The sequence below is a fragment of the Prinia subflava genome, chromosome Z, assembly GCF_021018805.1.
Source record: "Prinia subflava isolate CZ2003 ecotype Zambia chromosome Z, Cam_Psub_1.2, whole genome shotgun sequence".
Taxonomy (NCBI): domain Eukaryota; kingdom Metazoa; phylum Chordata; class Aves; order Passeriformes; family Cisticolidae; genus Prinia; species Prinia subflava.
In genome coordinates this window covers 51,231,750-51,251,506 of record NC_086283.1, presented here as the reverse complement: position 1 = coordinate 51,251,506, position 19,757 = coordinate 51,231,750, and the positions used below count along the sequence as shown (strand labels likewise).

Below are 19,757 nucleotides of genomic sequence, written 5' to 3'. Positions count from 1 at the left end.
ATAGTTATTAAATACAGTCTTCAATGGATTCACAGCTCTATCACATTTTATAGAGTTTATATTCCCAGTCTGTGTTTCAAGAGATGATCTGTTAAATACCTTCTTACTCCTAAAAAAGAAGACAGCAGTGTTCTAAGATTAATGGTATGGAGGTTCAAAGACGTAAATGAGAGAATCATGGACTGCTTGAGAATTGGAATGGACTCTGGACCTCATTTTGTCTAACTCCCCAGCTCCAAACCATAGCTACTTAGAACCAGTTATCCAGGACTACGTCCAGATGGGATGCTACAACTCTTCTGGGCAAACTGTGGTAGGGTCAGTTTGGCACCTCAACAGTAAAAAGAAAATGAAAAAATAAATTACAGAAGTGTTTTCTGATAAACAGACTGAATCTCCTGTGCTTGAGTTTGTGCCATCACCTCTGATCTTGTCACAGTGCACCACTGCAAAATCCTAGCTCTGTTGTTTTGCACCCTCCTTTTAGGTGTTCATATACATTGGCAAGATCCCCCTTGAGCCTTCTCTTCTCCAGGCTCTCTCAGCTTTTCCTCACAGAAGGTCTCTGGTCCTTTAATGATCTTTGTGGTCCTTTTAACTGGGCATTAACTGGGCATAGTATTTCAGGTTAGGCTGCTGAAATGGCTCCTTACAGTGCTGAGGGGAGGGGAGGGAGCACCTCTCTGGATCTGCTGGCAATCCTAATACAGGTCAAGATAGCACTCGCTGCTCTGTTGCAGGGCACACTGCTGGCTCACACTCACCTTGGTGTCCACTGGGTCCCCAGGTCCTTCTCTGCAAACTGCTCTCCAGCTGGGTGGCTGCCAGCTTGTACTGATGCCTGGAGTTATTTCTTCCCAAATGCAGGACTTTATACTTTCTCCTTGTTCACATTTATTTGGCTTCTGTCAGCCCATTTCTCCAGCCTATCAAGGTCCCTCTGGATGGCAGCCCTTTCATGTATCAGCCACTCCTCCCGGTTTTGTATCATCACCAAATTTGCCAAGGGAACTCGCTGCCCCTTCATCCAGTCCATTAATAAGGATGTTAAATAGGGCTGGACCCAGTGCTGACCCTGCTGTGCCCTGGTAGTTACTGGACTGCAGCTGGGTTTTGTGCCAGTGGTCACCGTGTGAGCGTGGCAGGCTTTCTGTCTCTCTCAAAGGGAGTTGGTGTTGCATTTGCACATACATGCTCCCTGTTAGATGTGCCTGCAGCACACGTCTGCAGAACAAACAGATTAAAGGTATGCTACTGCTAGCCTCAGTTACACAAGCAGTGTTCACAGCATACAAGAGGCACGTTCTCAGATAAACAGGGCAAGTCTGGTATCTGGGACTGCCCTACCTGCTGCTGGATCAGGTCCTAAGAATTTTAGGTTTCCATTTTTGAACAGATGGCAATAATCTACACAACGCCCTCAGATTCTGTATATGTTAATAGTTCTTAGTTTAATATCATCTGTGAATCTGTTTACTCTGGAAAATGGAATTAAACTGCTGTCTCTTTTAAGCTGTGCATATTAAGAGTGGAAACTTACACGATTACAGGGAAAAAGACTAAGACTAGTAACATGGCATTTTCTTCATGCTCTGAATCTTCTTTGATGCATATACTTCTAAAATCTATAAATAATTACTTTTCATAAGCAAGCATTTCCTAAATACCCCCCTTTTACTGCAAAATCCTAAAATTAACTAAAGAGTTAATTTTCTGTTCGCTTGCTTCAGTCTGTGTTGTTAATTCCTGCCTTAGGTGAGATTATTCACTGTAGGTTTGTTTTAAAGACTGACCAGAAACCTCCTAAAATAACGATTTTCTGTCTTAGCATAAATTTCCACTGAAGGCCTACTTCCCATACCATCACCAGCCTCTTGTTAGAGGTTTAATCAGACGTCCTTTTGGTAAGTTTTTCATAAAGTATTTGCAGCATTATGAATCTGCATGGTCTGTATATGTCTTAAAATAACTATAAAAGGTATAGAGATAACTTTTTGCCATTTCCTTATTAGTCTGTGTTTGATTTAGCAATTTCAATAATATTCTTTTAATGTGTTTTTCTGCAGGAACGTCTGATTCTTATGTAACTATAAACAAACTAAATCAGAAGTGAATAACAAAGAAAGAATGCATAATTATGTAGGAATGAAGCCACATTACAGAGATTATAAAAACACTGCAATCTTCTTGTGTTATAATATCAGTTATTGTCATTATGGAAAAATTCTTATGTATTTCACAAGAAACAGGCTTTCTGTTTCTCTGTGATGCTTGAATTCTTATATTTTAGACTGCAAACCCAGTTTTTTTTTCAGGTTGCCTATTCATAAAAATCAAGAAACCACTGTTCAATTTGGTATGATTTTTTATGAACAATAATTAAAGCTCAGTACAAGAGCCTCTGAGAATGCTACTGCACTGATTATATGTTAATACTGAGGTAGCAAAGGAACATCAATCTCATTTCAGTATTCCTAGCTGTACTTCCTTTCATTGGCTTAATCAATGAAATGTATGAAACACAGTAATAGGTATTGTTGAAAATTGGGAAGTTTTAAAATGAAATTTTAAATACTTTGTGATAACTGAATCAATTTGGAGAAATCTTACAGTTACCTTAATACTTCAGTGTTACGTTCTGGTGGACAGGCTATGATTTTAAGAGTTTTGTTTTCATCCTTCATCCTCAGAGCTCCCAACAACATACTGGTCTCAACACTTGAAACACATTTCGGATATGGTCAAGGCATTAGTGGAAGATACAAACGTTAGGTAAGCAGTATATGATCTTCTAACTTTTTGTCTTTTGCATGTTAGTTTGTGAAAGGTCATGTCATTTGAAGTCTTTAGTGGCTGCATTTCATCATAGTCTTATTATTCTCTAAGTTGGGCTTTATTTTTAAGAATAGGACTTGGATTACTTATTGAACATGAGCTTTATACAATCTACCTACCTGACCAACAAGCCTCTGAGTAAACAAAATCTTGTCATTCCTTCCAACAAATATCTGGCTGCATAATGGAAATGCTTACTTGTCTAGTCTCCCATTTCTCCCCCAAAACTTTTAACCTGTTTTATGAAGGAGCTTGGCTTTCTGCAGGCTTGTACAAACATCCAAACTGAAGACTCCCTTATTTTCAGGAATATATGACTGCCAGACTGCAGTATCATTTTTGCTGCATTGATCTTTGGGCTGTCACTGCATGTTTCTGACCTGCTGCCCTTGGGGTTTGTTTGTCTACATGAATTATGCTTTGGTAAGGGGATCTTGTTGGACTATATGAAAAGAATGAAAAAGCATACATCTCTATCTGCTGCTGCCTTGTAATTCTTTCTTATAAGGAGTGTGATGAGACTTGACTTGTATAGAGCTTGGATACAAGTTTGCTTAGGTCTGCTCTGAGAGTTAGCTGTCCAAAGAATGTTGAACAGCTTCTAAATTCAAAGAGACCAAATTAATTTTGATTTTAAACTTGAAATATATCAAAAAGAAACATAGAACACCAAGGCCAGCCAGACTTGCAAAACAAGATCATAGAATCACAGAATCACCTCGGCTGGAAAAAACCTTTGAGATCATCAAGTCCAGCCTATGACCTAACACCACCTTGTCAAAACCAGGTGCCACATCCAGTCTTTTAAACATCTCCAGGGACAGTGACTCCACCACCTCCCTGGACAGCCTATTCCACAGAAAGAGTCTGATTACTCTTTCTGTGAAGAACTCCTTCCTGATGTCCAACCTGAACCTCCCCTGGTGCAGCTTAAGACTGTGTCCTCTTGAACTGTCACTGTTGCCTGTGAGAAGAGACTGACCCCCACCTGGCTGCACCCTCCTTTCTGGTCATTGTGGAGAGCAGGAAGGTCTCCCCTGAGCCTCCTCCAGGCTAAACACCCCCAGCTCCTTCAGCTGCTCCTCACAGGACTTGTGCTTCAGACCTTTCACCACCAGCTCAGTTGACCTTCTCTGGACTCACTCCAGCATTTTAATATGCTTCCTAAACTGTGGGAAGAACTGGATACAGCAGTCAAAGTGTGGCCTCACCAGTGCCCAGTACAGGGGGACAGTCACTGCCTTGCTCCTGTTGCTGATCCAGGCCAGGATGTCATTGGCCTTCTTGGCCACCTGGGCACACAGTGGCTTGTTTTCAGTCTCCTTTAATCAGTACCCCCAGGTCCCTTTCTGCCTGGCTGCTGTCCAGCCGCTCTGTCCCAGTTTTCCCCCTGGGTACTGGAACAAAGATACATGCAGCCGTGCTTGGTTTCAGTTCACTCACCAGGGCCTTTTTGTGTTGCTTAGTGGCAGAAAAAAGGTTTTGTGTTGTTCCCTCTGAGGCCAGGCTGTCTGGTGGTAGCTTCTCACTTTCTGTATGAGCTGCAGTTCAGAACAGAACAGCTCGCCAGTTCATCCCTGAAGTGTGTCAAACCTTTCTGTCCTTGGAGTGTGACCCGTAGCTGACCCTGCCTTCTTAAAGAAACACATAACTCAAGCTTAGAGCAAATAAGTAAAACAAATATGATCCATCATAATGTATTACAATAATATAACCATGTCTGTTCTTCTTTTGTTGCCCAGCCCTTTCTTAGTTTATAGATAGTCTTTTTCCCCCTTTATTTTAAATAGTACACTAGTTTGAACAGTATTGTACTTGCCAGAATACACTCTTACTGCCTTTAGAATTCCTACAACAATTATGTTTTCTGCCAGACCCCTCCCAGTTAGAAAGAAAATGGATCTAAAATGTTTTAAATACCAATATCCATGAAGAAACCATATTCAGTTTTCTTTTATTGCTTTATTCCTGATTCTGTATTCTTTCGACTTAATAATTACAGGGGAGAAAAAAATACTGTTACACAGCATATTGCTTCTCAGAGCTCTCTTTTTATAAAGGTTGATTTTCAGGGCTTTTATTTTATATCAAATGTGAATCTTACAGCAATGTGCTTTCTGTGTCCGTCTAATTAACAGCTTGCTCCTGTGCTGAGATTTATTATTATATGTAGTACTCTCAGTGAACAGTGAATGCTATATGACATTTTAAACTGCACATCAGTTGATGAAGTTATGAACATTTTGTGTGGGGGGAGAATCCCCCAAAAACTGCAGGGCCACTTTTGGCAATGGCAGTAGAGCATAGGTGCCACTACAGAGCAGGCAGAAGCAGCAGAGGGGACAGAAGTGGAGGGTACATGACTCCAAAACAGGCACTGTAATGGTAGAAAGTCTTCAAGATACTGGTAACAGCAGCTCCTGAAATTTCTAAGACCTCTTGTAGTTTCCTTGCAAAGGTGGCACAGCAGCTTCTTGAGTCCCCAGGAGTAAAACATAGGAAAACCATCTAATTCTTTCAAGTTTTGCCAAATTTATTAGGAATAATTGTTCCTAGTTCTTAATCCTAATCTAGCTGTCCTTCTGTTTGTCCTTCTGTTGTCCTCGCTTAGTTTAACTTTTTCCTTCTGAGACATCATCAGTTTGCATCTCTTTCCTTCAGTCTTCTCTAACTCTAGAGGAATGCACATGAGAAAGTATGGAGGTGAGTGGTGGTCCTTTCTTACAGCAATAATCCTTTTGTAAACACCTCCAAAATTTTCATTTAAGAAGATATGAATTTTAACAGTCAGAAGATATACTTTAAAATAGACTTTAAAACATTATATTTAATAAATTTAAATGTAATTCCTCATGAATTACCAAAAAGCAGAAAATAACCCTGGAAAGCAATAGAGAGAAAGTGAAAGGCAACAGTATGTTAGAGTGTGATACTTGAGATGTGATTTAAAGTTTTGGAAATCCTGCTGGTGAAGAGTATAAACAGTAGGGGTGAATTTTATTATGTATCTTTTCATACATAGTATTTTGTAAAAGTTTATTAGAAGGTGCTGTTGAGGACAGTACACCAGCCTGTTGTACTGTCAGAGTTAATCTGTAGTAGCACTGGGTGTATCTCGTTTGATTGTGATTTCAGATAATAGACTACGTAGTACATGGCTGTATGATTAGTAGGTAAAGTGTTCTCTGTTGAAGAACAGTTTAAAAAAACTTTTTAACTGTCAGCACCCTTTGTAGTTAATTTAAGGCAATTAAAAATGTTAAATAATGAGAAATACTTGATTTTATCTGTGTTTTCCAGTTCTCCCACTGGCCTCTTTGAAATCTGGTTTTTGGTTGCTTGTTTTGGAGAGTGGGTGGATATTGCAGCAGAACAGTTACTGAAGGCTGCTGTAGAACCAGATGCTGTGCTGTGGCTGCTGGCATTTTACTACTGTCCTAAGAATGAAAATCATCAAAGGACTCAAACAATGGTGGGTAATGTAGCTATAGTAAGTGGCAATAAGCAGTCAATGGTTGGAATATATCTTATTGCTGTAAAACAAATAGTGCACACCAGAAAAATGAAAGGTACTGACTTTACAAAGTCTCTGGCAATTGTGTTTCAGTGGAGAATTTGAAAGTTGGGGGTTTTTTTCTGATTTTTGACATTTAGAAAAGCTGTTTCCTCCTTTTTAAGTATGTGATATAGATTAGCACCCTCTTGACTTTCTTTCGGATAACCAGGGTGTTTTTAATCATAAGTAAAAATACCCTACTGATGGTAGTTTTTAAGTCAGTGTGGCATAATTCAGCATGCCTGTGTTACGGCATCTTATGAGAAGGAATCAAGAGAAATCACAGCAGTTGAAACTGTGAAGATACTTATCAAACACAGCCTTGAATGCTAACCTTGCCCAACTATCCTGATTTCTCTCCAGTTCTTGGCATGTGATGCTGTAATAAATATGTGGTAATACCGTATGCTGGGTTGGTAAGAGAAGGAGCAGTGTTCTAACCTGACACACTGTACTGCACGAAGAGTGCTGTGCATCTGTGTATGCAAGGAGATACTTGAAAGCCTTTAATTTTAGCCTGTTGTGCAAATCTGAACTGGCCCAAGCAGCTGGATCTTCAAAGCTTCAATTCAAAAGGCTGCAAGTTGTCTAACTTCTCTTAATTTGAAAATGGATTCTGGTTTAAAAATGCAGCTCAGTACACCACAGTAGTAAAAATCATGCATTTCTCCAAGTACATGATTTTTACAGTGCTTTCTGCAATATTTTATTTCATTTCCTTCCCCTCCCGTTTCCCAGATGGCACTACGAATGCAAGTTCAAGTCCCAATCACTTAAAAACTTCTTTTTTCTCTTAAATTTCTCATTGTCTTGGAACAGGGGGTGGGATGTTGGCTGAGCAGAGTTAGGTTAGAACTATGGTGAAGTAAAGAAATCAGGTTTGTTTTTAGAATGTAGTTTCGGGAAAGTAGGCAATATGGGAGCAATAAACAAGAGTGAATGAAACTATTGCACTATAGGTGCAGATCAGTGTATGGAATGTTGTTCTAACTCCACAGAATGAAATCACTTTGTCCCATATATGAAATCATCTCCCTGTGTGTCCTCTACTCCATCAGTTTGTTATTCAGTCATAAGACAAACTTCAGAGACAAAAAAGCTTTTCTACTGACAACCCACACAGTGACTCATCTTTCCCCAGAGGTCTGATATTTCAGTTCATTATCATTCTTTTCATAAGTATTTGAGCTGAGACTTTTTTTTTTTTTTTGCATAGGTCAGGCTACTTCAGAAGCAGTCCCACACTTCATGCAAAGCTTCTGCCTTTAGTTAGGTGTTTGGGTGTTTTTTTAAATTTGTTGTTTGGCAGATTAGCTCTCAGCTCTTTCAAATGAAGGGGTTTCCACCTTAACCTCAGCACCTTTCACTAGTTAAGGATTAACATGGCATGGGAACTTCTGGCAGATGTCAATCTGGAGTACTTTTCATTCAGCATTATTTTTATGTGGAAATGGGTGCACTCATGACACAGGATTTTGTCTGCCTGCTCTGTACTTCAGGTAACACCTTCATATTAGCCAGAGCGTAATGCAAAGGGTTTAAATTGTTTAAAGAAGAAAAATACTATTATTGTTGTTCACTGGAGTTCACTTATATGTGTAGGACTAAATATTCTGCTCCTCAATACTTAGTCCTTTGTTGCACTCCTTTCATAACTTCAGGGTCTGCAACACCGAAGGAGCAAAACTTGCTGATTGGCACTAAGAATGAGATTTCTAGGGTACATGAGCTCTTGGAGCAGGACCAGCTACTCTCCATCTGCAGTCTCTGGCTCATATGTTGCACAGAGGAATAAAGAATCGTGAGGAATTCCAGTTACCTTTCTGTAAATCTTGGTATTATTTGTACATCACATATAGTTGTGGACTTAATGCAAAAATAGCAGCTTTTTCTGACTATATTATGTGAAATTGTTAAAGGGATAGGTTAATGTCAGATAAATGTCTGAAAAAAATAGTCCCAGTGAATATCCTTGAGGAACAGGTGTTCTTTTCCTTTGGGTCTACAGTGATGTATTTTTCTATTGTTCCAGCTGATATTCATTTGCATTCTGTCTACAAGTTTTTTCAGTTAATTTCTAACACAGTGAACAGAATTATTAATAGGATTTTTTGCAGTAGTTGCTTACAGTTCTTTTTCTAGAGGTGCCAAAATCTTGTTTGCTACCCCTGTAAAAGTTAGGTTTTATTGTCTGACTCGCAACATAAAAACATAAGTTATGAACAACACAGGAAGAAGTTAAAATGCACATTCTTTCCAGAACATTTTATCAGCCAAGGTCAGGCTGCATGGGGATGTAATTGATTTACAGCAGCAATACTGAAATGAGCCCTTGAGGAGCCTTTGTTCTTTTTCCCACAATGCAAAAATTGGACCATGTTCTTCTGAGGGACTTTCTCCATTTCCTTATATTATTTAAAAAGGTAAAATCGTGGCCTCATGCCTTGTCTGCTTCATTTGTAAGACCAAAGGAAAAAAAAACCATTCTGTCCACCTTTGTGTGTGTGAATCAGTGTAAAAGAAATGTGTTACAGCCCTTCCTTCCCTGGTTTTCCTGCTGTTTAAATTCAAAGTTTTTTCATGTTTGAGTTGTTTCTCCAAGGATTCCGTTTTCTTTTAGTGAATAAATCCGAAGTAAAATACCATAGATTTGACCTTTACTCTTCTCTGATCCTGCACCCTTTGAAATTATTTCCTACAGGTAGAAGCTGAGGCAGTCTACAATCACCTAATGATGCTGTTCAGCTGTGCAGACCTTTCTCTCAAAGACCTGGAGGCTGCTGTACACAGGGTAACAGGTATTGAGCAGTGTTGTAACCAGCGCCTTACAACACATCTTCTGACCAACTTTTTGCTCTTTTCACCTGGTGGACATAAGCTTGCCCAGGAATGTATTTACCATGTAAGTGTTTCTTCCTTTTTTGCCAGGTTAACTTAAATACATACTTATTTTACTGTTTTTGATTTAAGTTTCTGCCTCTTAATAAAGAAAACACATAACAGAGAATTAAAAGAGACTGTGACTGTGACTACAACAGCCAGTCACACTAACATGCTATGTGTCTGTTTCAGCTACAGTCAAAATATTTTCCATTTGCTTCTTGATCTCACAGACAGAGTTGCTGTTGTCACTATACAGATGCAGAAACAGCTGAAGTAATAGCTTGCAGTTAAGGGATACCTACAGTTCATTTACACATGGTATAGATAGCACATGCAAAAGTTTTGATTTTCCCATAAAAATCACTCCCTAAACAATCCAGGTACTGCAGACATGATGGAACTCTCCTCTTGCTGTTTCCAGTTGGGAGGAACAGCTAGTCTGATGTCTGAGCATTGATGCGGCAGGAGCTCGGTGCATTGGCAAAGCCTGTGAGGAAAACAGTGTGGAAATTGAAGGAGAAGGAGAGAGTGAAGCACTGAGACAGTGTCTCTTAGGGTGTAAAAAAAGATGAAGATCAGTAAAAGGCTGGAAGCTTGCCACACTATCTTCCTGCTGGTGATGACAGCCTTCAGTCATATTGGTGCAAACTATAAAATGTTATTGTGTCTCTTAAGATAAACAGTGCTACCTCAGTGTAGGATTAGAAATCCATTCCTGAGTATCAAAGCATATTCTTGTAAGAAGTGCATGCCCCCTATGCAAGCTGGTCTAGGGGCAGTGTGTAGTTTTAGTGCTTCCGCAAGTTTTTCCATTCAGCAGCAGTGTGGTCTTACGTACACACCTGTGTAGGGTATATGGCATGTGTAAGGCATCTGACTTTGTGATGCAGCTGGCTGACTAAAAAGACATAACGTTTTTCTCTTTAAGAAGGGTTAAGGTATTTCTCATGTCCTAGAGTATAAGTTCACAAATGATCAATTTTCTTCTCAGCATAAGAATGTATGATAAAGATACAATGTATGATATAAGAATGTAATGATAAAGCCTGGGGCAGGTTGTATATATATTTACAGACTGCTGGTTTTGGTTTCTCTCCATGAAGAGAGTGCAGCTGTTGAGCTGTGATGCTGTAATGTACTAGCCCGGTACTTTAAATCCCTCCAGGAGGACCAAGGCAATCTTCTGCTTCTTCATACATAGCAATATAACTAACTTTCAAAACTCTGAATATTTCCCAGTGCAGAGTGGTCTTGAGCTGTTGTAGGCCAGTTTGTTGGTTTATCAGCTGGAGCAATTTTGACTGTATTTGTATAATCACTGAAGTGTAGCTAGGCTCTCCATATGATTTAAAAAGGACTAAAGACAAGATATGAAAGGCAGAATGGTGCGGAACTGTTTTGGGATGCATGGCTGTGGTTCTTTTTAGCACCATAAACTTTGGGTTTAACACAGATAATGAGGAGTCAAGTCCCTCCTGATATGCAAAAATTGCAATTTAGGGTCTTTTCCTGTTTTTTGTCATCTTTTGGGGGTGGTATTTATTTTCACTTTTGAAAGCTTTCCAGAATTGCATTGTCTCCCCAGATACACACAGAACCCTCATGTGCTTTTAGTTCTTTTCTATGGCAATGACGTACAAATGGTTATACTGTCTTTCCGTTTGTGTTTCCTTCAAAAACTTTCTGACCTCTTGATTTGTTTTACTTAAAGTTGCTGGGCTCCACTGAGATATATGAAAAGAGATCCCTCAGGCAGAAGTTGGTTCTCATATACTCAGTGGTGAGGGAAAAATTTGGTTTCCATGCAAATATTTTGAAGAATTCTTAGTATTTAGCAACATAATTTCCTAATTTAACCTTTTGTGTTCCCTTTCAGATTACTGAGACAACTGACACAAGCAAAGAAGTTTATAACCTTCTTACCCGTACCGCATACAGATTTAGCTATAGTGGAGAAGAAAACCAAAGGACTGTGAAGCTGCTGAATGAACTTCTTCAAAAACTTACATTGAAAGTTTAGAATTTGAATGCCATCTATTTATCAAACCAACAAATCAGATTTTTATCCATTAGCACTGATGGTTACCAAGGGCAGAAAGACACCTATATAAGCTATAGCTGCTAATTTACATTCCCTCATCTGTATTGAAAAATAATCTATGGTTTGGAAATGTTAATCTTTTGAAACCTAATTGTAAATATTAAAGATGCTTTACAATTTTGTTCTGAGTACCTTTTGTAACAAGAGACCTACATAATTTAAAGCAGTTCACTCATCTCCTTGTTGTTTATCTGGCTGAGGATCTGTTTTTCTCCCAAATTACGCATGTGGGTTTTTTTAAGCAAGTAATATCGAGTTGCTTGATTGGGAAGTTGTTACTAAAATGTTTTGTTCTGTGCTTTTGCTTTTATGAAACTAACGATGATCTCAAGTGATTCATGGTGTTCTCAGGAAATCAGTGAGTGATGTTTCCTGAGCTCTTTCCTTCTTTTTGAAAATGTTTCCAGAATGAAACTCTTCCCAGATCTGCTAGATGTGAGAGGTTTTTCAATACTGCAGCTTTCACAGGACAGTGTTCTCCTCTAAGTACCATACCAATAGCTGGTCTTTATCAACAGGTACTGCAGGTATAAAGTTGCTTGCGGTACAGCCCACTTAACAGTGTGCCATGACTGATGCTATTATTTATTCATTTAAGAAATATGGGGTTATTATTCAGACAGAAGAGGGCAAGCAAAACAGAGACATATGGACATTTTCCAGTTGGAAGGGACAGATTTCGTATAAAGGTTGCAACTTCATTTTTGTGTCCAGCAGTAATTTGCTTACTTCTTTGTTTAGGTTTTTGTCTCCTGCAAGGAGCACAGACAGGTAGCAATGGCTTATGTTTTTTACCCTTAGGAAAGTATTTTTCCTAAGAAGTTTTGTGAAACTGTCTCTAGCTTAACTAAAAAATTAACCATGGAGAACAGTAGTGACACAGCATCCTAACTTTCCTCATCAGTTTGTTTTCCTATATTACTTATCTTTAATGCCAACAATGTGCTATGCTACTCAAAGATGCTATTTGGAATACTGTTCTTGCATATAAAATCCAAGACATGTAGCTTGAATTAATAAAGCTTTTTGAATGCAGCATTTGTTTTTGAGCAAGGGGAAAGAAAAACGGTGTACTTAGTGTCCCTTGGCTGTAAGAAGTGGAAAAATATTTTCTGTTATGCTGTTAACTGATTTCTTACAATTTTGTTCCTAGTGAGTCATATTATTGAAGTTACCTGCCCTCTTAGTCAGTTTGCTAGTCAAAAAATAGCAAACACATAATGTATGTCTACAAAGAATTTTTTCTCTTTTTTGATTAAAAAAATATTTTTAATTGGAAATTTAGAAAGAAATACATTGCAGTGTTTCTGTTGCTAATAGCCACACATATCTAAAAAAGTAAAATCAAGCAACCCAGTTTTCTGTTCCCTCAATACAATAACTGAAAAGCATGGGATTAAACAAAATTATTTTTTGGTTACAAACTCAGAGATATTCATCTAGTGGAAACAGATGTGGAGTGCTCTATTTAGAATGATAAATAATCTAAAATTTTAACCCAAAGGAAGAATGATTTTGTCTGTTTGTTTTTGGTTATTGTATAATCTGGTTGTTGGATGTGAGGCTCTTTGGTTGTGCTTTCTCCATATTGTGTGTATATATAATTTTAACTATATAGAAGAAAGATTAGCAAAGAATTGCAATATCTAACTCTTGCAGATTAATTGTGCAAATGATATGGGTATTATATTTAGATGTGTATGGCAATTTTTGGATAGGTATTTTTAAGTATCTTTTATCAGTGTTTTTATTTTTCCACTGACAAAATGCATGAAAATTCTTCTGACTTCCTTTAAAAATATGCTCATAAATAACAATATATCAGTTCAGGCAGGAAGGAAATGTACAATGAAGGCAGTTAAAACCCCAGAATTAGTAGTGAATTGGTACATTCTTTTCCTGTTTGGCTTCTTAAGAAAAACTGAATGATTTAAATAGTAAGGAGGGTTTGCTTGATTCAGGAGGCACTAAGGAAGAAACTTAATTGATGCTGTCTGCAGCTTAAAAAGATACATCTGTACTGGCATTCTTCTTGCTCTCTTTAGCACAGTTGTAAATTGCTGGTATTTATTTTTCCTTACTCTTTCACTATGCTTGAATTATGATCTAACTTTTATATAAGCTGTGATTTTGTGGGATGTTGAAGCTACTTTTTTTAGTTTGCCAGTGAAAGGCTACAGAGCAATTTGGTAGATCTGAGTAATGGAAGATTTCTCATAAGGTGGCTTCTGCATTATCCACCCAGTGTGCATCTTTTCCTCTAATTGCCGATTTCTGGAAATGTTCTTCAGAGCCTTCAATGCTGCACTTTTTTGCAGAACCAGCCAACAAGTCCTGAAAGCAGACTTCAAGTAGGTTGTTCCCTTGTGTTCTATCTGCAGCACACCCCCTGGTTCTGCACAGAACACTGAACACAGAGAACTTTTCAAAATTGTTCTGCTTCAAGGCGATTTTTGAATCATAATACAGAAGGCAAATTTTACTTCTTTGTTGATTATGCTTCTTTCCAGTCTAAGACTGCTAAGTTAGAGCTTTTTGAATTCTGCAAGCTTTGCAGCATGGTGCTGGGTGGATTTTCTTCAGGCAGAAAAAAAGGTAATTTCTGTGGCTTTTATTTAATCAAGATCCCAGTACAGTGCCTATACAAAGCAGTATGTATTTTATTTTGTTCATTTTCAGATACTTGCAATTTAGCTGACCAACAGTAACATTTAATCTGTTGCTTCTAGCATTTGTGATTAAGTTTCTCTACTCTCAGTATTGTAAGTGCCAAGAGGTGCTAACAGACAGAGTGAGTTAATATTTGTTTCTGTGAGCTGAAATCTGTGATGTATGTTTGGCTTGGCAGAGATACAACTCAAAAAATTCCTGAAGCATTAGCATTATAGAAGTGTAGAATAAAAGATCTAGCACAATTTACTTGCAGTTACTGAAAAAAACACTGTTAAATCAGATTTACACCGTTTCATTACTGTATTATCTAATGTCAGAATAAAGCACCTAATGTTCTTTGTGAATGAGTAATGTCATACTCCATTAAAACAATTTTCCCTGTCGTATAAGAAGGGTATAGAAAGGTGATAATTTCTGACATGGAAAGGCAGTTTTCTACTAGACCCAAGTCTGAAAAGTCAAAACCTGGAATGTTATGGGAGGGGTCCTCCATGAGCACACAGAGCAAGTGTTTGAATTTTTTATGCTTTCCTGATAGTCTGCAATGGCTTTCTTAAGCAACCAGCATGTTTTGTTGGGCAACACCAGTAGTTAAACCACTGCAGCTGAATGCAGTGGTGCTAGAGGCATCCCACTAGCAATTCATTGCAGTATTCAGATGTGGCCTGCTGAAATCCACTTCTCTGGCAAGTTTTCCTTGTGTTCTTTACTTGTGATACAATTTTTTCTTAAATGCTTGCCTGGATTTAAAAGATATGCTCATGGTAGACATTCCATTTGCTGCCCTAGCAGAGAGTAGCTTATTCTGGGAATTTGCTGTTAGGTGGTCTAGTGAATGCCATGGAGGCGTTTCCCTTGCTTGCACTGGCCATCTTCCTTTAACCAGCTGTCTGGCTGCTGGAAAGGAATAAACCTCACAAGATCCTTCTGATGGCCTGAGTGTGCCTCACTGTTGTCTGAGCCAGCCAGGGCTAAGCACTGGACTGCTGATTTCAGCCACTGAAACAAAAATTTGAAATGTCAGCTGGCTCTAGCTGACTTGTAGTGATGTAGTTCATAGGCAAGGATGGTGCTTTAGTTTGCATTCTACATTCTTGCATGCGTGCGAAGGGAGGGAGTGACAAAAAAAGGTAAAACCCAACATGTTGGAAACTCAGCTGTACAACTTTAGCTGTGGTTTTTATGTTCAATACTGATAGAATTAGGAAGTAACAATTCCATACATGACATTCCATTAACCTGCATATCAACAAGTAGCAGAAAAAAAATCCAGCAATAGTGTCTTTAATAGGTCTGTACATTTAACTAACTTCACAGCTCTTACTACTTTAAAAGCCTCTTTCATAACTCTTCTTTACTATGTCAGATAAGACTCACTAAATAAAAAGTAGACCCTCAGAAACAATGACCCTCTCTTTCTTATCCTTTTCAATAAATCTATCTTAGGCCCATGAACTTTTGCAGATGCCTAAATGCCATCTTGAAGAGATTATGTTTTTACATATTCCTGATTAACATTGTGAATTACTGCTGAGATGTCTCATATGTATGTGCCAGTTAGCCTGCATGTACAGTTCACTCCTTAACATTTTATTTCATAAGTTGTGAGTTTATTTTGAGGCTTCCAAAACAGGTGCATGCAACTGCTAGCGTTGAAAATTTCCTTAGTATGTCACATATGAGAAACCAGCTTTTCTTGTTTTGACTAATGATGCCATAACTTCTACTATATACAGATTTTCTGAAAATAGGACTTTGGCTTTTCTATTTCCAACTAACTTGTAGTGGCAGCTGGCGATACAAATTTCCCATCTGTACCATTGTTCCCTGCAGAGACTACCAGTAAGTGTTTAAGTGCGTCTAATCTCATGGCTGTGCTACACTTCCTTACCAGCTTTTTATGTCTGCGAATAGAGAGGGAAAAGCCAGTATCAGATTCCATGGAAGAGGAGAGAAGCCTTGAAATATGACACAGGATTAATTTATAAGATGGAAATCGGTGATACGTGTCTGTGAACTCAGGCAGTTGTGAGTTTCTAGCAGGGAGGACCAATAGCATCTTTCCTGGAAACATGACAAAAGTACCAATATTTTTTCCATAGACCAGTTAATTTCTCCAAGTTCATTGCAAACCCCACTATTATGTTTCAACTTTCTTTTCTTGTGTGTTTGCTTCTTTGCTGAAGTACAAACGGCCCATGCTGAGCAATTTGCTGCACAGCACACTGTCCAGGCCAGACTGAATTGCTGTAGCTACTTTCTTTGACTGGGTTGACCTAGGCCATGAGTGGATACTGAGCAAATGTAAGCCCAAACCTTGCAATTAAGCAATACTGCTTTTTTTTGTCAAGATAATTTCAATGAGATTTAAAGTCTCCGGATGACAGCTGTTGATTATTTTTCATCAAGGCTCTTCTGATCTTGATTTCTTGAGTTCTGTTTGTTGTATTGGCAGAACAAGTTCTCAGATTTGTCTACTCTTTAGGCAGAAGCATTGCCTTTTTTTTTTTTTTTCCTCCCTTTGAGGCCAGGATCCAAGATGAATGTACAAATGGTACATCCAGTCTCTTTATTTTTCTTTTGTTGTTTTTATTTTTAAAATGGAATGCCCTAAACCTATGCAAACATCACAGAAGGAAGTTTAAGAATTTGCATATAAAATCAAGTATGGGCTGGATATCGATTTTACTGCTGAGGTCCTTCACTCACAGACTTGTGTCTAACCACACAGCAATCTCTAAGTCAATTGTTCCCTGCCATGATTTCTTCAGATCTGGCAAACTTGTTGTAGAAGAATGAAAGAACAAAATTTGGTACCAATGCTGTCCCCCTTCTGCTTCAAAAATCATGCATTTGAACAGCCCAGTTGGTGCACCACTAAAATGGTTAACACTGCTTTGGGACAGTTCTTCAAAATGCATTGTAGAGTCTGGCAATGCACATGCATTTAAGGAAAGTATAAAAGAACTGCCATGTGGCATCCTGTTGTGGTGCCATTTTCATAATTTTCCTATCAATTCAGTTTTGTGAATCTGAAAGACTGTTTAGCTCTTGATTTTTCAGACAGACAGAGAGTAAGCAGGAGGAAGAGCCATTCAGAAGGACTGTATTGGTTCCTTACCACCTCTAAAACATAACCAAAATGCAAGTCTTTAATAGCTGTATTTCAAGACAAAGGGGGAAATAATTTTTGGTTTTTGCATGTTATAAACCTGTGGTTTTGATGCTGACTGCTCTTGATGAAAAATACAGTGCTGCACAAGCTTTTAGCGTTGACCTTAGTTCTGTGATGTAGAGCTTTTCTCAGTGTCACATCTACCCTTCAGCTGATGCTGGCATTACTTCATACAGGTAACAGTGAATCAGCTAGCTTAAGATATAAATAAGACTGGTCTTTCTGTTTTCTTTGGATGCTTTCTAATTGCCATTCCTTCCTTCCAGCTATTAAGTAGCTGGAATTTTTATTAAGTAAAAAATTTACATTCCCGTGATTTGATTGAAGAAAGGAGAGGCAAGTGCTGGGGAGAAGGTGTGTGCAGAAACTGCAAAATGTGAGTAGGTGGGCTTTCCTATTCCTGTATAAAACCAAATCTTGTGATTATTTATCTGACTTTTCATCTGTGTAAAGAATGTGCTGGTTTTGGCTTAGGTAGAGTTAGTTTCCTTCTCAGAGGCTGGTGTTGGGGCTAGGCTTTGGATTTGTGTTAAACACAGAGTTGACAATACAAGAGATGTTTTTGTTGTTGCTGAGCAAGGCTTTCACAGAACCAAGGCCTTTTCTGCTTTCCACAGAGCCATGCTGGGTTGGAAGTTGGGGGTGCAAGGGAGGTTGGACAGGACAGGACACAGCCAGGACAGGTAACCCCAACTGACAAAGGGATATTCCAGACCATGTGGCATCATGCTTGGGATATAAAGCGGGGAAAGACAGAGGAATGCAGAACATTTGAAGAGGGGGTGATTCTCTTCCCAAGTCACCATGACACATGATGGGGCTCTGCTCTCTCGGAGATGGCTGAACACCTGCCTATCCTTGAGAAGCAGTGAATTAATTCCTTGCTTTGCTTTGCTTGTGTGTGTGGCTTTGGCTCTCCCTATTAAACTGTCTTTGTCTCAACCCATAAGTTTTCTCACATTTACCTTTCCAATTCTGTCCCTGATCCTGCTGGTGGAAGAGTGAGCGAGTAGCTGCGTGAGGATTGGCTGCTGGGATTAAACCATGACAAGAAAAAAAAAAGTTCAACATTTATGTTGTATAATTGCATTTTTTTAATACTCGAGCAAACAGGAACAATATTTTCCCTCAGCTAAAACTGGGGGCTTATTAAAAAGCCTTCATATACAATCAAAAGCAACAGAAGATTATAGTGCAAAAGGGGCATTGTGAGGAGTTTCAACACACATTGTGGCAATTACAAAATCTTAATGTCGGTTTTGGGGGGTAATATTACCATGTTACTCATGGGACCAAAGATGCCTGTAGGGACATGTAGCCTGAGTGTAGGGAAATGTTGGCTGAAGGGACATGTGAAAAGTGGAGTGAGGGAGGTGGGGCAGTTCCTACGTTAAGGAAGAAAAAAAAGAAGTAAAGTACTCTTCAGGTGTAAAACAGAATAAATCAGAATGAAACTTCAGTTGGTCCTGCTTGGCAATTTAACAATAGGTGAGTTTCAGGCACACCAAGCGACAGACACAGACTGGAGTAAGATGGTTGCTGAGATATTTTGATTTTTAGTTCTATTGTACTTGCAAAAGTTGACTGTAAGGAGGTACAGCTGTAGAGCAAATAACTTTTACTACCAAATATGAAGACAAACTGGACAAAGCTACTGTGAAGAAATAACTTGAGGTTAAAAAAAAAAAAAGAAAAAAAAGAAAAAAAAATTTTCTGTGTGGTAGATGAAGAACACTGTCCTTTCAGGATTATAGATTAAGTGAATCCCATTATGGTGCCAAGCACCAGCTTCTCAAATTAGCCTGTTTAGATCCAGTCAGGATGGCTTGGGCTGATGCCAGTGGCAAAGCAGCCAACATTGGGCCGTGAATAAAATGTCTCAGATTGAGTTTCCGCAGAGAGCTCCAGTGCTAAGACATGAGTCCCAACAAGATGAGAGGAAAAGCCTGGATATACTCACAGACACACAGTTTTCAGAGATACCTGAAGGGAACTACATTAACCAAAGGGTACAGCAACATCCAGCCGCTGCTCAGGAGCATGTGAGAAGACAGCAGAGCTGTCATCTCTGCAATGGAACAATGAGCAAAAACAGGGTTTTGCAGGTTTTACTGTGGGCATGTCTGTTGGGGTACTGTGCTAACATGAAGTGGTGTCAGTTGAAAACCAAGTTCTGCTTTCTGATGTGTAAATGATCATGCAAAAGCAAACTTTTACAGACCCACCATTTCTGCATGCTTTCAGGTAACAGAGCAAATGCCTGTTGTTCTTCTGAAAGCAGGTACAGGCAGCAGGAATCAGGACCCTAATTTTGTGCAGAAAATACACACTTAAGTTTAAATCATGGCAAACGGACAAATGCATGCAAAGTTAGTCTCCCAAGAACTGTGCAAATATCTTAATTTCTTTAAGCACTGCCATGTTTCACTGACATAAAATGTCAGCCTGGCAGCAGGGTAAGATTTTAAAATAAATTTTCCAGGATATTGTACCCACAGAAACAAAGGAACATAGCCATATCAGTGTATATGTTC

General features: G+C 38.8%; 1 protein-coding gene across 2 annotated transcripts in view; it reads left to right on the top strand.

The window, feature by feature from the left end:
- FANCC (FA complementation group C) overlaps positions 1-12,454 on the top strand; it is a 108,134-nt gene extending 95,680 nt beyond the window's left edge. For both annotated transcript variants that reach the window (XM_063423374.1, XM_063423375.1), the window contains exons 11-15: positions 1,829-1,904; positions 2,691-2,772; positions 6,136-6,307; positions 9,093-9,293; positions 11,151-12,454. In XM_063423374.1, coding sequence (XP_063279444.1) covers positions 1,829-1,904; positions 2,691-2,772; positions 6,136-6,307; positions 9,093-9,293; positions 11,151-11,294 — 675 coding nt within the window. In that variant the 3' untranslated portion in view covers positions 11,295-12,454. The remainder of the gene's footprint in view (positions 1-1,828; positions 1,905-2,690; positions 2,773-6,135; positions 6,308-9,092; positions 9,294-11,150) is intronic.
- Positions 12,455-19,757: the final 7,303 nt, after the last annotated feature.